Source organism: Pseudophryne corroboree, chromosome 7 (genome assembly GCF_028390025.1).
Source record: "Pseudophryne corroboree isolate aPseCor3 chromosome 7, aPseCor3.hap2, whole genome shotgun sequence".
NCBI classification, from domain to species: domain Eukaryota; kingdom Metazoa; phylum Chordata; class Amphibia; order Anura; family Myobatrachidae; genus Pseudophryne; species Pseudophryne corroboree.
This window is the reverse complement of record NC_086450.1, coordinates 360,366,329-360,390,259: the sequence shown is the minus strand read 5'-3', so window position 1 is coordinate 360,390,259 and position 23,931 is coordinate 360,366,329. Positions and strand designations below refer to the sequence as shown.

The 23,931-nt window shown below is 46.0% G+C and overlaps 1 protein-coding gene across 5 annotated transcripts in view; it reads left to right on the top strand.

The window, feature by feature from the left end:
- The window catches only part of USP42 (ubiquitin specific peptidase 42), a 204,478-nt gene extending 189,734 nt beyond the window's left edge, over positions 1 to 14,744 (top strand). For all 5 annotated transcript variants that reach the window (XM_063934470.1, XM_063934473.1, XM_063934471.1 and 2 more), the window contains one exon: positions 13,146 to 14,744. In XM_063934470.1, coding sequence (XP_063790540.1) covers positions 13,146 to 13,161 — 16 coding nt within the window. In that variant the 3' untranslated portion in view covers positions 13,162 to 14,744. The remainder of the gene's footprint in view (positions 1 to 13,145) is intronic.
- Positions 14,745 to 23,931: the final 9,187 nt, after the last annotated feature.

Here is a 23,931-nt window from a genome sequence, read left to right as displayed (position 1 = left end):
ACAACTATAAAGAAAGCTTTAGACTACTGGTGTGCACTGGCTCCTCCCACTATGACCCTCCTCCAGACTTCAGTTAGAATCTTGTGCCCGGCTGAGCTGGATGCACACTAGGGGCTCTCCTGAGCTCCTAGAAAGAAAGTATATTTAGGTTTTTTATTTTACAGTAAGATCTGCTGGCAACAGACTCACTGCAGCGAGGGACTAAGGGGAGAAGAAGCGAACCTACCTAACTGGTGGTAGTTTGGGCTTCTTGGGCTACTGGACACCATTAGCTCCAGAGGGATCGACCGCATGACCCGACCTTGGTGTTCGTTCCCGGAGCCGCGCCGCCGGCCCCCTTACAGAGCCAGAAGCAAGAAGTGTTCCGGAAAATCGTCGGCAGAAGACTTCAGTCTTCAACAAGGTAGCGCACAGCACTGCAGCTGTGCGCAATTGCTCCTCATGCACACCTCACACTCCGGTCACTGATGGGTGCAGGGCGCTGGGGGGGGGGCGCCCTGAGGGCAATATAAGACACCTTGGCTGGCAAATCTACATCATATATAGTCCTAGAGGCTATATAGATGTAAAAGAATACCCCTGCCAGAATTCCAGAAAAAGCGGGAGAAGTCCGCCGGAAAAGGGGCGGGGCCATCTCCCTCAGCACACTGGCGCCATTTTTCCCTCACAGCTCCGCTGGAAGGAAGCTCCCTGGCTCTCCCCTGCAGTCTGCAAGCTATAGAAGGGTAAAAAAGAGAGGGGGGGGGCACTAAATTTAGGCGCAGGATAGATAGATAGATAGATATATATATATATATATATATCTATCTATCTATCTAACAGCTATAAGGGAAAACACTCATTTATAGTGGGATCCCTGTGTTATATAGCGCTCTGGTGTGTGCTGGCATACTCTCTCTCTGTCTCCCCAAAGGGCTTTGTGGGGTCCTGTCCTCTGTCAGAGCATTCCCTGTGTGTTTGCGGTGTGTCGGTACGGCTGTGTCGACATGTTTGATGAGGAGGCTTATGTGGAGGCGGAGCAGATGCCTGTAAATGTGATGTCACCTCCTGCGGGGTCGACACCTGAGTGGATGGTGCTGTGGAAGGAATTACGTGACAGTGTCGACTCCTTGCATAAAAGGTTTGACGACATACCAAATGTGGGACAGCCGGCTTCTCAGCCTGTGCCTGCCCAGGCGTCTCAAAAGCCATCAGGGGCTCTAAAACGTTAGCTACCTCAGATGGCAGACACAGATGTCGACACGGATACTGACTCCAGTGTCGACGACGATGAGACTACTGTAACTTCCAGTAGGGCCACACGTTACATGATTGAGGCAATGAAAAATGTGTTGCACATTTCTGATGTTACCCCCGGTACCACAAAAAAGGGTATTATGTTTGGAGAGAAAAAACTACCAGTAGCTTTTCCTCCATCTGAGGAGTTAAATGAAGTGTGTGAAGAAGCGTGGGCTTCCCCTGATAAGAAGCTGGTAATTTCTAAGAGGTTACTAATGGCGTACCCTTTCCCGCCAGAGGATAGGGCACGTTGGGAAACATCCCCTAGAGTGGATAAAGCGCTCACACGCTTGTCAAAGAAGGTGGCACTACCGTCTCTGGATACGGCCGCCCTGTAGGAATCTGCTGATAGAAAGCAGGAGGCTATCCTGAAATCTATATATACACACACAGGTGTTATACTGAGACCAGCTATTGCTTCAGCATGGATGTGCAGTGCTGCATGGTCAGATTCCCTGTCAGAAAATATTGATACCCTAGACAGGGACACTATATTGCTAACCGTAGAGCATATAAAAGATGCACTTTTATACATGAGGGATGCACAGAGGGATATTTGCCAGCTGGCATCCAAAATTAGTGCAATGTCCATTTCTGCCAGGAGAGGGTTATGGACTCGGCAGTGGACAGGAGATGCAGATTCCAAAAGGCACATGGAAGTTCTGCCTTTATAAGGGTGAGGAGTTGTTCGGGGATGGTCTCTCGGACCTCGTTTCCACAGCAACAGCTGGGAAGTCTACATTTTTACCCCATGTTCCCTCACAGCCAAAGAAAGCACCGTATTATCAGGTACAGTCCTTTCGGCCCAATAGGGGCAAGCGGGTTAAAGGCGCGTCCTTTCTGCCCAGAGGCAGAGGTAGGGGAAAAAAGCTGCAGCATACAGCCAGTTCCCAGGAGCAAAAGTCCTCCCCCGCTTCCTCTAAGTCCACAGCATGACGCTGGGGCTCCACAGGCGGGGCCAGGTACGGTGGGGGCCCGTCTCAAAAATTTCAGCAATCAGTGGGCTCGCTCACGGGTGGATCCCTGGATTTTTCAGATAGTATCTCAGGGGTACAAGCTGGAATTCGAGACGTCTCCCCCCCCCCCCCCCCCCCCCTGCCGTTTCCTCAAATCTGCCTTGCCAACCACTCCCTCAGGCAGGGAGGCAGTGTTACAGGCAATTCACAAGCTGTATTCACAACAGGTGATAGTAAAGGTGCCCCTACTTCAACAAGGACGGGGTTACTATTCCACAATGTTTGTGGTACCGAAACCGGACGGTTCGGTAAGACCCATTTTAAATTTGAAATCCTTGAACACATATAAAAAAATTCAAGTTCAAGATGGAATCGCTCAGGGCGGTTATTGCAAGCCTGGACGAGGGGGATTACATGGTATCACTGGACATCAAGGATGCTTACCTGAATGTCCCCATTTACCATCCTCACCAGGAGTACCTCAGATTTGTGGTACAGGATTGTCATTACCAATTCCAGACGTTGCCGTCCGGTCTATCCACGGCTCCGAGGGTCTTTACCAAGGTAATGGCCGAAATGATGATACTCCTTCGAAAGAAGGGAGTTTTAATTATCCCGTACTTGGACGATCTCCTGATAAAGGCGAGGTCCAGAGAGCAGTTGTTGGTCGGGGTAGCACTATCTCGGGAGGTGCTACAACAGCACGGCTGGATTCTAAACATTCCACAGCTGGTCCCTACGACACGTCTACTGTTCCTGGGGATGGTTCTGGACACAGAACAGAAAAATAAGAATTTACTTACCGATAATTCTATTTCTCGGAGTCCGTAGTGGATGCTGGGGTTCCTGAAAGGACCATGGGGAATAGCGGCTCCGCAGGAGACAGGGCACAAAAGTAAAGCTTTCCGATCAGGTGGTGTGCACTGGCTCCTCCCCCTATGACCCTCCTCCAAGCCAGTTAGGTACTGTGCCCGGACGAGCGTACACAATAAGGGAGGAATTTTGAATCCCGGGTAAGACTCATACCAGCCACACCAATCACACCGTACAACTTGTGATCTAAACCCAGTTAACAGTATGATAACAGCGGAGCCTCTGAAAAGATGGCTCACAACAATAATAACCCGATTTTTGTAACTATGTACAAGTATTGCAGATAATCCGCACTTGGGATGGGCGCCCAGCATCCACTACGGACTCCGAGAAATAGAATTATCGGTAAGTAAATTCTTATTTTCTCTATCGTCCTAGTGGATGCTGGGGTTCCTGAAAGGACCATGGGGATTATACCAAAGCTCCCAAACGGGCGGGAGAGTGCGGATGACTCTGCAGCACCGAATGAGAGAACTCCAGGTCCTCCTTAGCCAGGGTATCAAATTTGTAGAATTTAGCAAACGTGTTTGCCCCTGACCAAGTAGCTGCTCGGCAAAGTTGTAAAGCCGAGACCCCTCGGGCAGCCGCCCAAGATGAGCCCACCTTCCTTGTGGAATGGGCATTTACATATTTTGGCTGTGGCAGGCCTGCCACAGAATGTGCAAGCTGAATTGTATTACACATCCAACTAGCAATAGTCTGCTTAGAAGCAAGAGCACCCAGTTTGTTGGGTGCATACAGGATAACAGCAAGTCAGTTTTCCTGACTCCAGCCATCCTGGAACATATTTTCAGGGCCCTGACAACATCTAGCAACTTGGAGTCCTCCAAGTCCCTAGTAGGTGCAAGGCACCACAATAAGCTGGTTCAGGTGAAGCACTGACACCACCTTAGGGAGAGAACTGGGGACGAGTCCGCAGCTCTGCCCTGTCCGAATGGACAAACAGATATGGGCTTTTTTGAGAAAAAACCACCAATTTGACACTCGCCTGGTCCAGGCCAGGGCCAAGAGCATGGTCACTTTTCATGTGATATGCTTCAAATCCACAGATTTGACTGGTTTTAAACCAATGTGATTTGAGGAATCCCAGAACTACGTTGAGATCCCACAGTGCCACTGGAGGCACAAAAGGGGGTTGTATATGCAATACTCCCTTGACAAACTTCTGGACTTCAGGAACTGAAGCCAATTCTTTCTGGAAGAAAATCGACAGGGCCGAAATTTGAACCTTAATGGACCCCAATTTGAGGCCCATAGACACTCCTGTTTGCAGGAAATGCAGGAAACGACCGAGTTGAAATTTCTTTGTGGGGCCTTCCTGGCCTCACACCACGCAACATATTTTCGCCACATGTGGTGATAATGTTGTGCGGTCACCTCCTTTCTGGCTTTGACCAGGGTAGGAATGACCTCTTCCGGAATGCCTTTTTCCCTTAGGATCCGGCTTTCCACCGCCATGCCGACAAACGCAGCTGCGGTAAGTCTTGGAACAGACATGGTACTTGCTGAAGCAAGTCCCTTCTTAGCGGCAGAGGCCATAAGACCTCTGTAAGCATCTCTTGAAGTTCCGGGTACCAAGTCCTTCTTGGCCAATCCGGAGCCATGAGTATAGTTCTTACTCCTCTACGTCTTATAATTCTCAGCACCTTAGGTATGAGAAGCAGAGGAGGGAACACATACACCGACTGGTACACCCACGGTGTTACCAGAACGTCCACAGCTATTGCCTGAGGGTCTCTTGTCCTGGCGCAATACCTGTCCCGTTTTTTTTTTTTTTTTTTTGTTCAGACGGGACGCCATCATGTCCACCTTTGGTATTTCCCAACGGTTTACAATCATGTGGAAAAAACTTCCCGATGAAGTTTCCACTCTCCCGGGTGGAGGTCGTGCCTGCTGAGGAAGTCTGCTTCCCAGTTTCCATTCCCGGGATGAAACACTGCTGACAGTGCTATCACATGATTTTCCGCCCAGCGAAAAGTCCTTGCAGTTTTTGCCATTGCCCTCCTGCTTCTTGTGTCACCCTGTCTGTTTACGTGGGCGACTGCCGTGATGTTTTTCCCACTGGATCAATACCGGCTGACCTTGAAGCAGAGGTCTTGCTAAGCTTAGAGCATTATAAATTTACCCTTAGCTCCAGTATATTTATGTGGAGAAAAGTCTCCAGACTTGATCACACTCCCTGGAAATTTTTTCCTTGTGTGACTGCTCCCCAGCCTCTCGGGCTGGGCTCCGTGGTCACCAACATCCAATCCTGAATGCCGAATCTGCGGCCCTCTAGAAGATGAGCACTCTATAACCACCACAGGAGAGACACCCTTGTCCTTGGATATAGGGTTATCCGCTGATGCATCTGAAGATGCGATCCGGACCATTTGTCCAGCAGATCCCACTGAAAAGTTCTTGCGTGAAATCTGCCGAATGGAATTGCTTCGTAGGAAGCCACCATTTTTACCAGGACCCTTATGCAATGATGCACTGTTTTTAGGAGGTTCCTGACTAGCTCGGATAACTCCCTGGCTTTCTCTTCCGGGAGAAACACCTTTTTCTGGACTGTGTCCAGAATCATCCCTAGGCACAGCAGACGTGTCGTCGGGATCAGCTGCGATTTTGGAATATTTAGAATCCACCCGTGCTGTTGTAGCAGTATCCGAGATAGTGCTACTCCGACCTCCAACTGTTCCCTGGACTATGCCCTTATCAGGAGATCGTCCAAGTAAGGGATAATTAAGACGCCTTTTCTTCGAAGAAGAATCATCATTTCGGCCATTACCTTGGTAAAGACCCGGGGTGCCGTGGACAATCCAAACGGCAGCGTCTGAAACTGATAGTGACAGTTCTGCACCACGAACCTGAGGTACCCTTAGTGAGAAGGGCAAATTTGGGACATAGAGGTAAGCATCCCTGATGTCCCGGGACACTATATAGTCCCCTTCTTCCTGGTTCGTTATCACTGCTCTGAGTGACTCCATCTTGATTTGAACCTTTGTAAGTGTTCAAAAAAATTTTTTAGAATAAGTCTCACCTAGCCTTCTGGCTTCAGTACCACAATATAGTGTGGAATAATACCCCTTTTCTTGTAGTAGGAGGGGTAATTTAATTATCACCTGCTGGGAATACAGCTTGTGAATTTTTTTCCCATACTGCCTCCTTGTCGGAGGGAGACCTTGGTAAAGCAGACTTCAGGAGCCTGCGAAGGGGAAACGTCTCGACATTCCAATCTGTACCCCTGGGATACTACTTGTAGGATCCAGGGGTCCTGTACGGTCTCAGCGCCATGCTGAGAACTTGTCAGAAGCGGTGGAACGCTTCTGTTCCTGGGAATGGGCTGCCTGCTGCAGTCTTCTTCCCTTTCCTCTATCCCTGGGCAGATATGATCTTATAGGGACGAAAGGACTGAGGCTGAAAAGACGGTGTCTTTTTCTGCAGAGATGTGACTTAGGGTAAAAACGGCGGATTTTCCAGCAGTTGCAGTGGCCACCAGGTCCGATGGACCGACCCCAAATAACTCCTCTTCCTTTATACGGCAATACACCTTTGTGCCGTTTGGAATCTGCATCACCTGACCACTGTCGTGTCCATAACATCTTCTGGCAGATATGGACATCGCATTTACTCTTGATGCCAGAGTGCAAATATCCCTCTGTGCATCTCGCATATATAGAAATGCATCCTTTAAATGCTCTATAGTCAATAAAATACTGTCCCTGTCAAGGGTATCAATATTTTTAGTCAGGGAATCCGACCAAGCCACCCCAGCTCTGCACATCCAGGCTGAGGCGATCGCTGGTCGCAGTATAACACCAGTATGTGTGTATATACTTTTTATGATATTTTTCCAGCCTCCTGTCAGCTGGTCCTTGAGGACGGCCCTATCTATAGACGGTACCGCCACTTGTTTTGATAAGCGTGTGAGCGCCTTATCCACCCTAAGGGGTGTTTCCCAACGCGCCCTAACTTCTGGCGGGAAAGGGTATACCGCCCATAATTTTCTATCGGGGGGAACCCACGCATCATCACACACTTTATTTAATTTATCTGATTCCGGAAAAACTATGGTAGTTTTTTCACATCCCACATAATACCCTCTTTTGTGGTACTTGTAGTATCAGAAATATGTAACACCTCCTTCATTGCCTTTAACGTGTGGCCCTAATAAGGAATACGTTTGTTTATTCACCGTCGACACTGGATTCAGTGTCCCTGTCTGTGTCTGTGTCGACCGACTAAAGTAAACGGGCGTTTTAAAACCCCTGACGGTGTTTTTGAGACGTCTGGACCGGTACTAATTGTTTGTCGGCCGTCTCATGTCGTCAACCGACCTTGCAGCGTGTTGACATTATCACGTAATTCCCTAAATAAGCCATCCATTCCGGTGTCGACTCCCTAGAGAGTGACATCACCATTACAGGCAATTGCTCCGCCTCCTCACCAACATCGTCCTCCTACATGTCGACACACACGTACCGACACACAGCACACACACAGGGAATGCTCTGATAGAGGACAGGACCCACTAGCCCTTTGGAGAGACAGAGGGAGAGTTTACCAGCACACACCAAAAACGCTATAATTATATAGGGACAACCTTATATAAGTGTTTTCCCTTATAGCATCTTTTTTATATATTTCTAACGCCAAATTAGTGCCCCCCCTCTCTGTTTTAACCCTGTTTCTGTAGTGCAGTGCAGGGGAGAGCCTGGGAGCCTTCCCTCCAGCCTTTCTGTGAGGGAAAATGGCGCTGTGTGCTGAAGAGATAGGCCCCGCCCCTTTTTCGGCGGCCTCGTCTCCCGCTCTTAACGGATTCTGGCAGGGGTTAAATATCTCCATATAGCCTCCGGAGGCTATATGTGAGGTATTTTTAGCCAAAATAGGTTTTCATTTGCCTCCCAGGGCGCCCCCCTCCCAGCGCCCTGCACCCTCAGTGACTGCCGTGTGAAGTGTGCTGAGAGGAAAATGGCGCACAGCTGCAGTGCTGTGCGCTACCTTTAGAAGACTGAGGAGTCTTCTGCCGCCGATTCTGGACCTCTTCTTACTTCAGCATCTGCAAGGGGGCCGGCGGCAAGGCTCCGGTGACCATCCAGGCTGTACCTGTGATCGTCCCTCTGGAGCTGATGTCCAGTAGCCAAGAAGCCAATCCATCCTGCACGCAGGTGAGTTCACTTCTTCTCCCCTAAGTCCCTCGTTGCAGTGATCCTGTTGCCAGCAGGACTCACTGTAAAATAAAAAACCTAAGCTAAACTTTTCTAAGCAGCTCTTTAGGAGAGCCACCTAGATTGCACCCTTCTCGGCCGGGCACAAAAATCTAACTGGCTTGGAGGAGGGTCATAGGGGGAGGAGCCAGTGCACACCACCTGATCGGAAAGCTTTACTTTTGTGCCCTGTCTCCTGCGGAGCCGCTATTCCCCATGGTCCTTTCAGGAACCCCAGCATCCACTAGGACGATAGAAAAAAAGTGTTTCTCCCGAAGGAGAAGGCCAAGGAGCTGTCATCTCTAGTCAGAGGCCTCCTAAAACCAAAACAGGTGTCGGTGCATCACTGCACGCGGATCCTGGGAAAGATGGTAGCTTCCTACGAAGCGATGCCATTCGGCAGGTTTCATGCAAGAACCTTTCAGTGGGACCTGTTGGACAAGTGGCCCGGATCGCATCTTCAGATGCATCGGCTGATAACCCGGTCTCCAAGGACAAGGGTGTCTCTGCTGTGGTGGCTGCAGAGTGCTCATCTTCAAGAGGGCCGCAGATTCGGCATACAGGACTGGGTCCTGGTGACCACGGATGCCAGCCTTCGAGGCTGGGGGGCAGTCACACAGGGAAGAAACTTCCAAGGACTATGGTCAAGTCAGGAGACTTCCCTGCACATAAATATTCTGGAACTAAGGGCCATTTACAATGCCCTAAGTCAGGCAAAACCCCTGCTTCAAAACCAGCCGGTACTGATCCAGTCAGACAACATCACGGCGGTCGCCCATGTAAACCGACAGGGCGGCACGAGAAGCAGGACGGCAATGGCAGAAGCCACAAGGATTCTCCGATGGGCGGAAAATCACGTGTTGGCACTGTCAGCAGTGTTCATTCCGGGAGTGGACAACTGGGAAGCAGACTTCCTCAGCAGGCACGACCTCCACCCGGGAGAGTGGGGACTTCATCCAGAAGTCTTTCAAATGATTGTAAACCGTTGGGAAAGGCCACAGGTGGACATGATGGCGTCCAGCCTAAACAAAAAGCTAGAAAAGTATTGCGCCAGGTCAAGAGACCCGCAGGCGATAGCTGTGGACGCTCTAGTGACACCGTGGGTGTACCGGTCGGTTTATGTGTTCCCTCCTCTTCCTCTCATACCAAAGGTATTGAGGAGTAAGAACTATACTCATTGTTCCGGATTGGCCAAGAAGAGCTTGGTACCCGGAACTTCAAGAAATGATCTCAGAGGACCCATGGCCTCTACCGCTCAGACAAGACCTGCTGCAGCAGGGGCCCTGTCTGTTCCAAGACTTACCGCTGCTGCGTTTGACGGCATGGCGGTTGAACACCGGATCCTGAAGGAAAAGGGCATTCCGGAGGATGTCATTCCTACGCTGATTAAAGCTAGGAAAGAAGTAACCGCAAACCATTATCACCGGATATGGCGAAAATATGTTGCGTGGTGTGAGGCCAGGAAGGCCCCAACGGAGGAATTTCAGCTGGGCTTTTTCCTGCACTTCCTACAGTCCGGGGTGACTATGGGCCTTAAATTGGGTTCCATTAAGGTCCAGATTTCGGCTCTATCGATTTTCTTCCAGAGAGAACTGGCTTCACTACCTGAAGTTCAGACTTTTGTTAAGGGAGTGCTGCATATTCAGCCCCCTTTTGTGCCTCCAGTGGCACCTTGGGATCTCAACGTGGTGTTGGATTTCCTAAAGTCACATTGGTTTGAGCCACTGAAAACCGTGGATTTGAAATATCTCACGTGGAAAGTGGTTATGTTGTTGGCCTTGGCTTCGGCCAGGCGTGTATCAGAATTGGCGGCTTTGTCATGTAAAAGCCCTTATCTGATTTTCCATATGGATAGGGCAGAATTGAGGACTCGTCCCCAGTTTCTCCCTAAAGTGGTATCGGCTTTTCATCTGAACCAACCTATCGTGGTGCCTGCGGCTACAAAAGACTTGGAGGCTTCCAAGTTGTTGGACGTAGTCAGGGCCCTGAAAATATATGTTTCCAGGACAGCTGGAGTCAGAAAGACTGACTCGCTCTTTATCCTGTATGCGCCCAACAAGTTGGGTGCACCTGCTTCAAAGCAGACTATTGCTCGCTGGATCTGTAGTACGATTCAGCTTGCACATTCTGCGGCTGGACTGCCGCATCCTAAATCAGTGAAAGCCCATTCCACGAGGAAGGTGGGCTCTTCTTGGGCGGCTGCCCGAGGGGTCTCGGCTCTTCAACTTTGCCGAGCAGCTACTTGGTCGGGGTCAAACACGTTTGCTAAATTCTACAAGTTTGACACCCTGGCTGAGGAGGACCTAGAGTTTGCCCATTCGGTGCTGCAGAGTCATCCGCACTCTCCCGCCCGTTTGGGAGCTTTGGTATAATCCCCATGGTCCTTACGGAGTCCCAGCATCCACTTAGGACGTCAGAGAAAATAAGAATTTACTCACCGGTAATTCTATTTCTCGTAGTCCGTAGTGGATGCTGGGCGCCCATCCCAAGTGCGGATTGTCTGCAATACTTGTACATAGTTATTGCTTAACTAAAGGGTTATTGTTGAGCCATCTGTTGAGAGGCTCAGTTGTTATACTGTTAACTGGGTATTGTATCACGAGTTATACGGTGTGATTGGTGTGGCTGGTATGAGTCTTACCCGGGATTCAAAATCCTTCCTTATTGTGTCAGCCTTTCCGGGCACAGTATCCTAACTGAAGTCTGGAGGAGGGTCATAGTGGGAGGAGCCAGTGCACACCAGTAGTCTAAAGCTTTCTTTATAGTTGTGCCCAGTCTCCTGCAGAGCCGCTATTCCCCATGGTCCTTACGGAGTCCCAGCATCCACTACGGACTACGAGAAATAGAATTACCGGTGAGTAAATTCTTATTTTTGCAAACTCCAGGCGGGCTGCCGTGTCCTTGTTACTAAGGAGTAGCTTTCGCCCGGCCACTATATCATACAGGCCTAATTTGTGGATTGCTGTAGAGATGATTGTCCTTCTGGAAGATTCTCCTCTCTCCACAGAGGAATGCTGTAACTCTGACAGAGTGACCTGACCAGGGCCCTTCTCCCCCGATCGCTCAGTTTAGACAGCCGGTCAGCTCTAGGAAGAGTCCAGGTGGTTCCAAACTTCTTCCATGTATAGATGATGGAGACCACTGTGCTGATTGGGTCCTTCAAAGCAGCAAATATTTTTCTGTACCCTTCCCCAGATTTGTGCATCGAGACGATCCTATCTTGTAGGTCTACAGACAATTCCTTTTGACTTCATGCTTGGTTTGTGCTCAGACATTGTGCACTGTCAGGTGTGGGACCTTATATAAACTGGTGTATGCCTTTCCAAATCATGTACAATCAACTGAATTTGCCACAGGTGGACTCCAATTGAGCTGCTGGAACATCTCAAGGATGATCAGTGGAAACAGGATAGACCTGAGCTTAATTTTAAGCTTCATGGCAAAGGCTTTGAATACTTATGTACATGTGATTTTTTTATATTTAGTAAATTTGCGCAAATTTCAAACTTTTTTCACGGTGTCATTATGGGGTATTGTGTGTAAAATTTTGAGGGAAAAATGCATTTATTCCATTTTGGAATAAGGCTGTAACAACAAAACGTGAAGCACTGTGAATACTTTCCGGATGCACTGTATATCTATTAATTGTGAACTGCCTATATGCACTGATTTAGCACTAACATTATCCTGAAATAACCAAATTAATACACCGTAGTGAATTGGAAAGAGTGAGCGCTACAAGGACCCCAACTATACTACTCTATGCCTTTGATAGTTCTGCCTTCCAGGATGCTTCCTTCTGGACGCCGGGTTCTTCTACCCTCTCAGGCACGTCCCCTCCCTTAGAATACTGGTTTGGGACGTCCCAATGTATTCCCTGTGGACCCTATGAACTCTGCAGAAGAAAACGAGAGTTATGGTAGACTTAATGTAGTTAACTCTTTCTTCTAAGTTCATAGGGTCCATAGGACACCCACCCTGACGCACCTGGCCTCTCTCCGTTTCTATGGCATTGGCCGCTATTTATATTCTCTTGTCCGTGAGTGTGTGTTCTGGTGTGCCTAATGTTCCTACGCTTCCTGCTTTGGACTTTGACAAAACTGACTATAGCCTGGCCTGGAGGCAGGGTTATAGGGGAGAAGGAGCCAAGCATTCTGGGATAGATGAAAGCTTTGCTGTTGGTGCCCGGACTTCACCCACCACCTATAACCTGATGTATTCCCTGTGTACCCTATGAATTTAGGAGAGAGAGTTAACTACGGTAAGTCTACCATAACTCTTGTTTTTCACGACATAGTTAACACTGGTCAGATCTTCATAGGTTACATTTTATCTACAGTGAGAATTGGGTGGTCTTCAGTATGCCGGCGGTCGGGCTCCCGGCGACCAGCATACCGGCGCTGGGAGCCCGACAGCCGGCATACCGACACTTATTCTCCCTCGTGGGGGTCCACGACCCCCCTGGAGGGAGAATAAAATAGTGTGGCGCGCGTAGCGCGGCGAGCCCGCAAGGGGCTCATTTGCGCTCGCCACACTGTCGGTAAGCCGGCGGCCGGCCTCCCGGCGCCGGTATGCTGGTCGCCGGGAGGCCGCCCGCCGGCAGATCGTAGTGAACCCGTGAGAATTACCTTGTGCATTTACTTTTTTTCTTTCATGTCTGAATTTGGAGCCTACCATGAAAGCTTTCTTTGTAAATATATTATCCAAAAAAATAAAAATTTGATGGTTTGGGGCTTTTTAATAGAAGTGCTTTTCCAACGTTTCAATGTATGATTTTAATTGTGGTTGTCGTTCCCAACTTTTGTTATTACCGTTTAGGAGTAACCATTTTCTTTTCCTTCTTTTTTAGAGTCCTGAAAACGTAACATCATCTTCTATTCGCTCCATAGAACACTGCATTTATTCCACTCTAACGTGGTCCAAGTCTTTCAAATAACATCTTTTAATGAGCATCTTACAAACTAATATTACATGGGGCAGTACATCACACAAATATCTGCGCTTGTGTATCCTAAACAAATTCTATCAAGATAAGTTGTTACAAATAGACTTTTATTTAACTGTACAAGAATTACCTTTTATTCTTGTATAATTTAGTGAATGTATGTTTGTAGTCCACATTGTCCACTGCTGCAGGTGTATAACCACCAAACCCTGTGTGCATACAAGGCGCTTGGTAATTAATATAACAAGTTAGTCTACATACATTCAACTATCCACTGTCGGACTACACCTAGAGGGAAAGAGTGGAGTGGGTAGCCTCTGACTAACGCTGATGAAGATTCTCAATAACCTTGTAACAACTATCGCGTTCATAAATGCAGTGTTTCTATTTTTTTATTTTTTTTTTGGAGCTATTTTATTTTGCCAAAATCATCATCCTGGCCGACTGGATCAAGACCAAGATCAACTAATTTCCCATTCCAACTTGTGGGTTGAAACACATTAAAGCTTATTGCCCTTGTTCATATTAAGTTCTGTGTACATCTTTGCCACAAGTATTTTTCAAGTGATTTGTGTTACTTACTTTTTCATCCTTCTAAACTTCTCAACTGTTGATCACTGCGTAGAATCCGATCTTAAGCAGACGTGGGAAATACCCTGGACATGTGCTCTCAAATGCTGCTTTCTTAAAGACTCAGGATTATATTTGTATTTAACAGCATGTTATTTTTATTTTGTTTTTATTATACCACCTGTGACATCTGAACAGAAACTTGAGGAATCAATGTTCTTTTTTCTTTTTATTATGCAGTATGGAAGAAAAAGAAAAAACATTTTTTTTTCTTTTTCTTGGTACGCCCTCAATATTGACCTAATTGGGACATCCTTGTTGTTTTGGACTTTTGTGTCCTCCTGAATACCATTTTGTGTATCTAAAACAAAGAAATAGTACAGTTTTAGTTCATGCAATACATCATGAATGTTTTATATATGTCCTGCAACACAATCTTCGTTTTCATTTTTTTTTTTTTTTTTTTTTTTGTTTCTTCCATGGACCTTGATTAACCCTTTTTTCTGCTGCAAATATTTTACATGGGTTACAGGTTATCCTTTTAATACCTAGCAAGTCAGTTATTCATACTGTGATTTAATTTAAAGATAAATTTTGAAGAAAAAAAAATCCAGGTGTACAAGTGTTCCACTCCTGCATCAGGAGATGGAGAATGGATACAGTGCAAGTAATAACTGTATGATCTATTGTTTGTGTTCTAAAAGTGTCATATTCAAACCGCGTTTGGGGGGGAAAAAAGGACTTTTTTATATTGTTGTTTTTTTAAAAAAAACAAATGACTGTAGCATACAATGTACATAATAGGGCAGCTTATTAATCCAATATGTGGGACACTTTCACATAAATATGTCAACTGAGCAATGTTTCCATGATTTGTGTGTAAATATTTGTTCTGACATTAAGAAATGGAGTACAGTTTACAATTATATATAATATATGCTTCAGTGTGGGTTTGATTTCACTAACAACATCTTGTAACAGTGGTTGGTGTTGTAGAATGCATTATTATCTTGCTGACCTCGCTACATTGTCTTTGATCAGTGCTGGTAAAGTCACGCTGGTTCCTCAGTGAGATAGTTATGGGTAAATTTACTAAGCGGCTGGTTCATTGGAGTTTAGAAATCAATAGCATAGATGGGGGAAGAAACTAAAATACTGCTTTACTATGCATTGGCTTTGATGCTGGTTTAAAAAAAAAAAAAAAAACCACTGTTGATCATTTGTCATGAAAATGGAGAGTATTATAACAAAACAATATAGAGAGGCCTGCCTGTGTAAAAAAAAAAAAAAAAAAAAAAAAAAGTGTTCCTTACTTCCTTCACCCGAAAAAATGGTAATAAGCACTTGGTTTTTAATAATAGTTTCCTAATGGAAAATGGAATGCACAGTGGAAGTATCAGGGGAACATCTTGCTCTATCAATACTAGGTTTTACCAGCCAGGGTGGTACTATAGAAAGGGGGCATGTATGCTCTAGAATGGTCAGCATCAGGATGGAGTGCTTAAAGAAGGCCAGCATGCAAAAAGAAAACCATATCCTCCTATCAGTATCGAGCATTTATTGGTTAATGCAGTAGTTCCCCAAACCTTTTTTGAGTCACTGCGCTCTAAAGTATCAGAATTGTTTTCGCGGCACCTCTAGGCCAAAAGTGTCTGATGTAGAAGTTCTGAAAAATTTATTCAAATAATAAATTGTGTTTTATATGTCATCTTTAGGCTCGGTTATGTGGTGAGGGACAGAATTTGCTTCTGTTTGTCCACATTTTATGACTGGAAGCCATAAGTGCTGGTTTTGTCTATTATACCCCTTTCACACCGCACAAATAACCCGGTATCGACCCGGCATATTGCTGGGTTGACACAGGTCGACATGCGGTGTGAAAGGGGCATAGCCGAAATCGCGGGGTTGCCTGACCGAGCAATTCAACCCGGGAATAAAGCAGTGTTATACCCAGGTTGAATACCTGGTCAGTGGATGCGTAAATGGGCTCCCGGGTCGATGCGTCCCGGGACCCGTTTAGTAGAGCAGGGAGAGGCGGCGCGCAGATGATTTCATCTCCCAGCGCCCCTGCCCCCCGCTGCTGTGGCAACACGCCCGGCATATTGCCGGACGGGTAAGCCTGTAGCAGCGGCCAAGGCTGGATCCCACCCGGAAAGGACCCGCTTCCAATTCCCGGGTGGGATCCGGCATTGGCAGTCTGAAAGGGGTATTACACTGACAGTAAATTATTTGAATTAGTCATGGACAACCAACCCACTCTGTGGCACCCAGTTTGAGAATCACTGGGTTAATGCATAGTCTTTTTCTTTACTGTAGTGTACCAGTACTTTCCATTAACCAATGCCTACATTTAAATAATAGCTGACAAGGCATGCTGATACTTGTAGAAAACACAAACACATGAGCAAAGCCTCTATCAGTTCTTGTTGCAATAGACTGGTCCTTGCCAAAGGAGTACGTTGGAAAAGCCATTTATCAGAGCATTGTTCTTACCTCACTCTGCCCAAACAGAATAAATCAAGCAAGCTATACAATTTTCACATCAAATTGCACAGTAAGAAAAGATGCAAATTAAAGGGAAGGAGAAAAGGAAGAAAGTGAGAGGAAAATAAAAAATAGAAAATACAAGAATTGGAAGGAGAGTAAATAGGAAAGAGTGGGCGAAAGTTAAAGTGAGGATGTGGGGGGGACTGAGGACTCAAATAACATAAAAAGAAGTTGTGTGTTAACCAGGACATCGAAACATAAAGGGTTAACTGCATGAAAAGAAATGTTATGGGGATATGAAAACAGAAGGAGTGAACTGTTTAAATTGTTAAGAAAGGCAATAGAGTACCAAGTGGTATTCTCAAATACCTTCGAGATTTGGTCTTGGGTAGATGTAAGTAAGCTTCCTATGAAGCTGCCCCATTTCTTGTAACAAAAAAAAATTCTACCCTTTTATCAATACAAAAAGTGGCCATACGGCGTTCATGATAAAGGACGTCTAAAAGGGCAAGTTCCCAATCCTTTATGCTCTGAGTCGTTGCAGTAATCCAATGATATAAAATTAATTGTTTATCTACAGTGACCATCGCCGTTAAAACCGGGATTAAATGAGTAATTTCAAATTTCGAGAGCTATGGGGAAAAGTCTGCGAACATCATTGGTCTGAATGAGGTAGGCAGGTCTAGTAAATAGGAAAGAGTGAATAGGAAAGAGTGGGCGAAAGTAAAAGTGAGGATGTGGGGGGGACTGAGGACTCAAATAACATAAAAAGAAGTTGTGTGTTAACCAGGACATCGAAACATAAAGGGTTAACTGCATGAAAAGAAATGTTATGGGGATATGAAAACAGAAGGAGTGAACTGTTGAAATTGTTAAGAAAGGCAATAGAGTACCAAGTGGTATTCACAAATACCTTCGAGATTTGGTCTTGGGTAGATGTAAGTAAGCTTCCTATGAAGCTGCCCCATTTCTTGTAACAAAAAAAAATTCTACCCTTTTATCAATACAAAAAGTGGCCATACGGCGTTCATGATAAAGGACGTCTAAAAGGGCAAGTTCCCAATCCTTTATGCTCTGAGTCGTTGCAGTAATCCAATGATATAAAATTAATTGTTTATCTACAGTGACCATCGCCGTTAAAACCGGGATTAAATGAGTAATTTCAAATTTCGAGAGCTATGGGGAAAAGTCTGCGAACATCATTGGTCTGAATGAGGTAGGCAGGTCTAGATGAAAAGCTTTGTATTTATATGCAAAAATGTGTTCCAGAATTTCTTAATTTTTCACGATGACCAAAAATTATGAGTTAAAGTTGCTTCAAGCTTTTTACATTTAGGGCAGTTTCCCAGCTCTAAGGGGTTAAAATGTTTCCTTTGAAAGGGTGATAAGTACATTCTATTCAGGACCCTAATGGAGGCCTCTTGACAGTCTGGTGATCTCCGGGAAATCATGGATATCTTTATTCCAAGCCAAAGAAAGAAGACCAGGAAGGGACATTAGCCTCTATTAGGTCATTATAAAGGTATGGGTGCATGTGACAGAAAGTGAGTGTGTTATTAGTTATAGGGGAAGGCAACAATTTCTCCATAGGGTGATTTAGGGAGATAATGTAATGTCGGACCTGAAGGAACGTAAAGAAATGTTTATGGGGAATGGCAAAGTATTTTTCCCCCATGCCTAGCAACAAATACCGCGCCAAGAAGGAGAGACAGTATGCAGAATCCAAGATGGCGCTGGATGCAGCTCCGGACGTCCATGCGGCTGCTGGTGACACACCTCGGAGGGATGATGCTGCTGGCTCCCAGACGACAGGTACACTCTCCCGGCCCCCGAGCCCTGCTCCCCCTGATGTGGCCGACGTCTGTATCCCGCCCCCGGACACCCCTGTAACTTATGGGGACATGATACAAGCGATCCGCGTAGCTATGGAACCCTTGCTTAAGGTGCAGACGGCTAACAATAATCGGCAGCTTTCACACCTTTCTCAGAAAGTTCTTCATACTGAACATAGACTAGGGGAGGTTTTTGTGGATGTAGCAGAGCTGAAGAAAATGATGTCTAGACAGACCAAGGAGATTTATCAGTTACACAACAAGCCTCAAGATCTTGAAAACAGATCTCGCCGACATAATCTCAGACTTATCGGGTTCCCAGAATCAGTAAAGGGGCAGGAATTGTTTGATTTTCTTAAGTTTAAACTTCCTGAGCTGCTGCATATCCAGGATAGATGTGAGGATCTTGTCATTGAGCGTGCACACAGGCTTGGCCCGATCAGACCACAAGAGGGCGCCAGACCCCGGGCTGTGATATTTAAGACGCTTAATTATCTCCACAAAGAGCTGATCTGGTCAATGTCCCGCAAACACCAGGATCTTAGATGGGAAACTCACAAGATTCTTTTGTTCCAGGACTATTCTGCGGAACTGTCTAAAATGAGGAAGCACTTTGCACCTTTATGCTCTCGTCTGATACAAGACAATATGAAGTTTGCACTCCTATACCCTGCTAGGCTGCGCATTTATCATGGCTCGGACTTTAAGGACTTCCTGTCACCCCCTGAGGCTGAAGCCTATCTTTCTGAGTTAGCTGACTCAAAATCTCCCTGCTGCTATGTCCGATTGTGATTGATGCGACGTGTCATGTATGGTGCTTAGTAATTTAGTCTACCATATGATGGGGATTTACATGTGTTTCTTCTGCAATATCTGGTCCTGGAAGATGCCATGTGCTATATACTGTATATGCGGATGTGTCCGATGATGTTTGCTGATTCTCATTACCTATTTGAAAATGTTTATGCGTATCATTTACTACTTGCTGATCATCTTCAACATTGTTATTGCTGGGGAGGGTCCTGTATGGTGGTCCAGTTCTATGTGACTGCTGGAGAGTGTGTAGGTTTGGAGCAAGATCCTGCTTATGGATGATGATGACTCTCTCCCCGGAAGTCATTAATGGTTGAATTGTTTTTCTTTACTGGAATTATGATTCTTGCGTATTTATGTTCTTTGTTATGTATGTTTGGTCTGTCTGTTTCAGAGTGGGGCACTGTTCATGCCCTTCCTTCCCCCCTTGCCTTCAGTCCTTGTTTGCTCTCCAGCCAGTCTCGGATCCTGATCTTCACCCTCCACCATTATGTTATGAGAATGTGCTTCCTGTTTTGCGCTGTGCCGCCGTCACTACATATGATGGTATGCTATGTCTTTGACCCTTGGTAGTTGGAATGTGGGAGGGATTAACTCCCCGATGAAGCGGAAACGCATTCTCCTGTATTTGCGTAAACTGCGTATTGATATTATTTTTCTGCAGGAAACTCACCTGGTACCTCATGAGATTCTCAAACTTCACTCACTCAAGTAGAAAGTCCTTGCCTCTGCCTCCTACAACTCAAAGGCGCGAGGGGTTGCCATACTGGCTGCGGATCATCTAGCAATCTCGGTTGCCGATGTGAAAGCAGACGATATGGGTCGTTATGTTTTTTGCACCCTCCACTATGGTGGTCAGATTTATGTATGCCTCAATGTGTATGCGCCCACGGTTTATTCTAGATCCTTTTTCTATAATATTATATCCCTCCTCACGCCGTTTATTGACCAACCGATACTTCTCTGTGGAGATTTTAATCTGATATCTGCTACTCAGCTTAATAGACAGTTCCCATCGACAGGACGAGCTAAGATCCCTAAGTTTGGGGTCCCGGTTCTTTCCAAACAGTTGTTGCTGTTAGACATGTGGAGGGTTAAGCACCCGTTAGAAAGAGAGTTTTCCTGTCTTCCGCTAGGGGTACACTATCTAGAATAGACTACTTATTGCTGTCCAGTGCTTTGCTCCCCAGGATTGTGGAGGTCGAGATGGAACCCATCTCGATGTCCGACCATGCAGTGATCTGGGCTACCATCTTTCATGGACGAGAGCAGCGTGACTTTATTAATTGGCGATGCCCTTCTTCGCTTCCCACCTCGCTTCAGCTGCAGCAGGCTGTTATCTTGGCATGGGGTAACTACGTTACAGATAACCGAGCTACGCTGCAAAATGATCCGGTTCTTTTCTGGATGGCAGCGAAGGCCACACTGCGGGGAGTCCTTATATCCCGCTCATCGTCCATGAAGAAGTCCTTAGCACGAGCTTATTTAGTGGCCCAATCCTCACTCACTCAAGCTTTTCAGGAATTTAAGACGCACCCTTTCCCGGCTACTAGGTCCCTATATATACCGAGATGCGGATGTCTTTTGAATTCATATTTCGCAAACAAGAATCCTATACGTTTAGAGGTAAGCATAAATTTCACAAGTTTGGTAACAAATCGAGCAAACTGCTTTCAAATCTCCTGAGAGGCCAGCGCACCCCGACTACCATTCACCCCCTTAAAGACCCGGCTGGCACGCTTACCACCTCTGATAGAATGATAGCCTCGGTCCTGCATGGTTTCTATACTAAATTGTACTCCCTTCCCCCTCCTTCTGCAGCATCCTCGCATGATGATTTCTGGTCCGTCCTCCCGCTTCCACAGATATCAACCTCTCAGAATGAGTCTTTAACTACCCCGATTACTGCCAAAGAGGTTAAAACTGTAATCACTTCAATGAAATGGGGCAAGGCCCTGGGCCCTGACGGATACACAGCTGATTTTTATAAATTGATATGTGATGAGATCACGCCTGTCCTCGTGGAGGTTTATAATGCTATACTAACTTCTGGTGAACTCCCTGACTATTTTAATGTAGCATCTTTACGAGTCATCCCGAAGCCTGGTAGAGACATGTCTGACTCTGCCTCCTACCGACCAATTTCACTACTGAACTAAGATTTTGACTAAGATTCTGGCTAAACGTCTGAAGTTACTACTGCCCACACTTATACGCAGAGACCAGACTGGGTTTGTCCTGCATAGAAACTCTGTTACTGCTGTTAGACGTCTGCTGGCGGTGGTCCAGGACTCCCAGTGTGCCATGTCAAATGTACCGAAAGCTATATTGTCTCTAGACGCAGAAAAAGCCTTTGACATGGTGCACTGGGAACATTTGTATGACTCCCTGCGTAGGTTTTCTTTTCCTGAAGCATTTGTAGGTTATCTCTAAACACTCTTTACTTCCCCCTCATCCTGGGTGATCTGCAATAGCTTAATGTCTGATAGCTTCCTGATACAGCGCGGTACGAGGTAGGGATGCCCTCTTTCTCCTCTACTTTTCGTGTTGGCAATAGAGCCATTAGCCATAGCGCTCAGATGCTCTCCATTTTATCAGGGCATTGTTTTGGGCGGCCTGGACTGCCGTGTATCCTTGTTTGCGGATGACATGGTTTTATATATATATCCCATCCTGAACATTCTATCCCGATAATCTTTGAGATTATAGATAACTTTAGCAGCTTTTCAGGTTACAAAATTAATGTTGCAAAATCTGAGCTTCTTATGCTTACGGGACCTCCACCCAACCTGCCTGGGTCTGGGGACCTGGGTTCCATTAAAATTGTCAATTCTAAGATAAAATATCTGGGCATACATATCCCGGCCAAGATGGAAAACTTATATAGATATAATTACTCCCCGCTTATTTCTAACTTGGAAAAATCTTTAGATAAATGGCATAGCTTCCCGCTGTCCCTGCTGGGGCGGTTGGAGGTGATAAAAACGGTCTTGCTTCCCAAATTGATGTATGCTATGCAGCTGCTACCACTTAAATTAACTGTTCAGGATGTTAAGCGTGTCATGTCGGCATGTAGCCGCTTTTTGTGGTATTCCAAAAGACCTAGAATCTCTTTAACTAAATTACAAATGCCTAAAGGCCAGGGTGGCCTGGGCTTACCTAACCTTATCCTCTACTCCAGGGCACTGTTGTTTCGATATGCCTTGGATTGGTTGACGGGTGAAGATCTGTTCTCAGAAACTTTAATTGACTGTGCCCTTATGGCCCCCTTCTCTCCGGGGAGCACTCCTTCACACTCCTAAACTTGAGATACCTAAACACATATACAAAAACATATTCTTCAGAGACACTTATGATGCTTGGTGTTCTATAAATACGTAACTACATCATAACCCTCACAGTTCCCCCTGGATTCCTTTATGGGGCAACCAAGGTTTTGCCCCGGGTCTACACAACCCTCACAACCCTATTTTCCGCCGCCTTGCTTTGAAAGGCATCAAAGCTATAGCACAAGTTTTTGATCCAGGTGGTTGCCTGATGCGATTTCCTGATCTTCAACGTGCCTGCGGTCTCCCAGACTCCTTTTATTTCATGTTCTTGCAGTTAACTCATTATATACACTCACTCCCCCCGATGACGCTCTCTCCCCTAAATCCGGACCCATTGGTTCCTATATTTATTAAATTTAAGAAGGGCAAATACAAACCTAGATTGATATACTCATTGCTCCTGACAGATTTCTGGGCCGTTGAGACGGGAGGTGATGGAGGCATGGATCAAGGATGTACCCCATATACAACATGAGAATATGGTGTTTAAATATTACGAGAAGACCCTTCGAGTGGTGCACTCCTCTGTACTTCAAGAAGTTCATGTAAAAATGGTATACAGAGCATACATGTCTCAAAGTCAGAGGAGACACTACATTCCGGAGGAGTCTGGTAGCTGCCCCAAATGTGGTTGCTCTTCGGCTACCTTGATACATAACCTGTGGTCTTGCGGGTATATCAAAATATTTTGGTTTAAGATTATTATATTAACTCACATTATGATCTTTCTGTGTCCATTCACCCTATCCCGCTATTATTTGCTAATTTTGATGTGTGGAATATTGCCCGCTCTCATAGACCTTTGATCCCTTTCCTGACCTTGGTGGTTAAGGTGGAAAAAAGAGTGATCCTACAGTCATGGATCTTGAAACACCCCCCCACAGTACGTGAAGTTGTGGACTCGCTGTAAAATATTATGTACTATGATAGATATGATTCCCGTCCTGATACTCAAAACTCTTTTGCTGCATTTCTACGAAAATGGGGCCCCTTCATACATACGACGCCACCTCAAATACAAGCTCAGATTCTGGACTCTGGCTCTTGTACTTTACACACTCCAGTCTCATGTTCCTGATACTGACCTATGGCTAATTGATATCTGTTATACTTTACGGCTCTTCGTGGTATGATGCGTACACACGCGCTTATATGTATATATGTTCCTGTGAGAGGTGGTAGATCCGAGACTGGTTTCCTCCCCTTCCTCCCCCCCCCCCCCCCCCCTTATTATAGCAAAAAGGTTCTCTGCCAAATATGTCAGTTTTGGAAAGATTGATTTATATATATCCACTAGGTGATTCATTGCGCCCTTCGGGCGCTCTTCACACAGTCGTAAGGGGCTACGCCCCCTTAACCCTTGCACACCCTTGTGGCGTGCAATATTGTTATTATATGGAGTATTACATCCAATCATAATTGTGTGAGTGGCGTGCAATGGTTAGTACAGTGAGTTTGGAGGGTGGATGTGGTGTGGGGAGTGTATGAGTTGGTGTAGGGGTTAGGGGTTATGAGGTGTTGGAGTTGTATGTGTGTGTTTGTGACAGTTGTAAGGTGGCATAGGTGTGGGTTTTCTGTAGAGTGTTGTGTGTAATATATTGTGTGTGGATGGGAGTTTGTGGTGGAGAGCAGCAATTGGCATGTGGGCGGGTGGTAGTG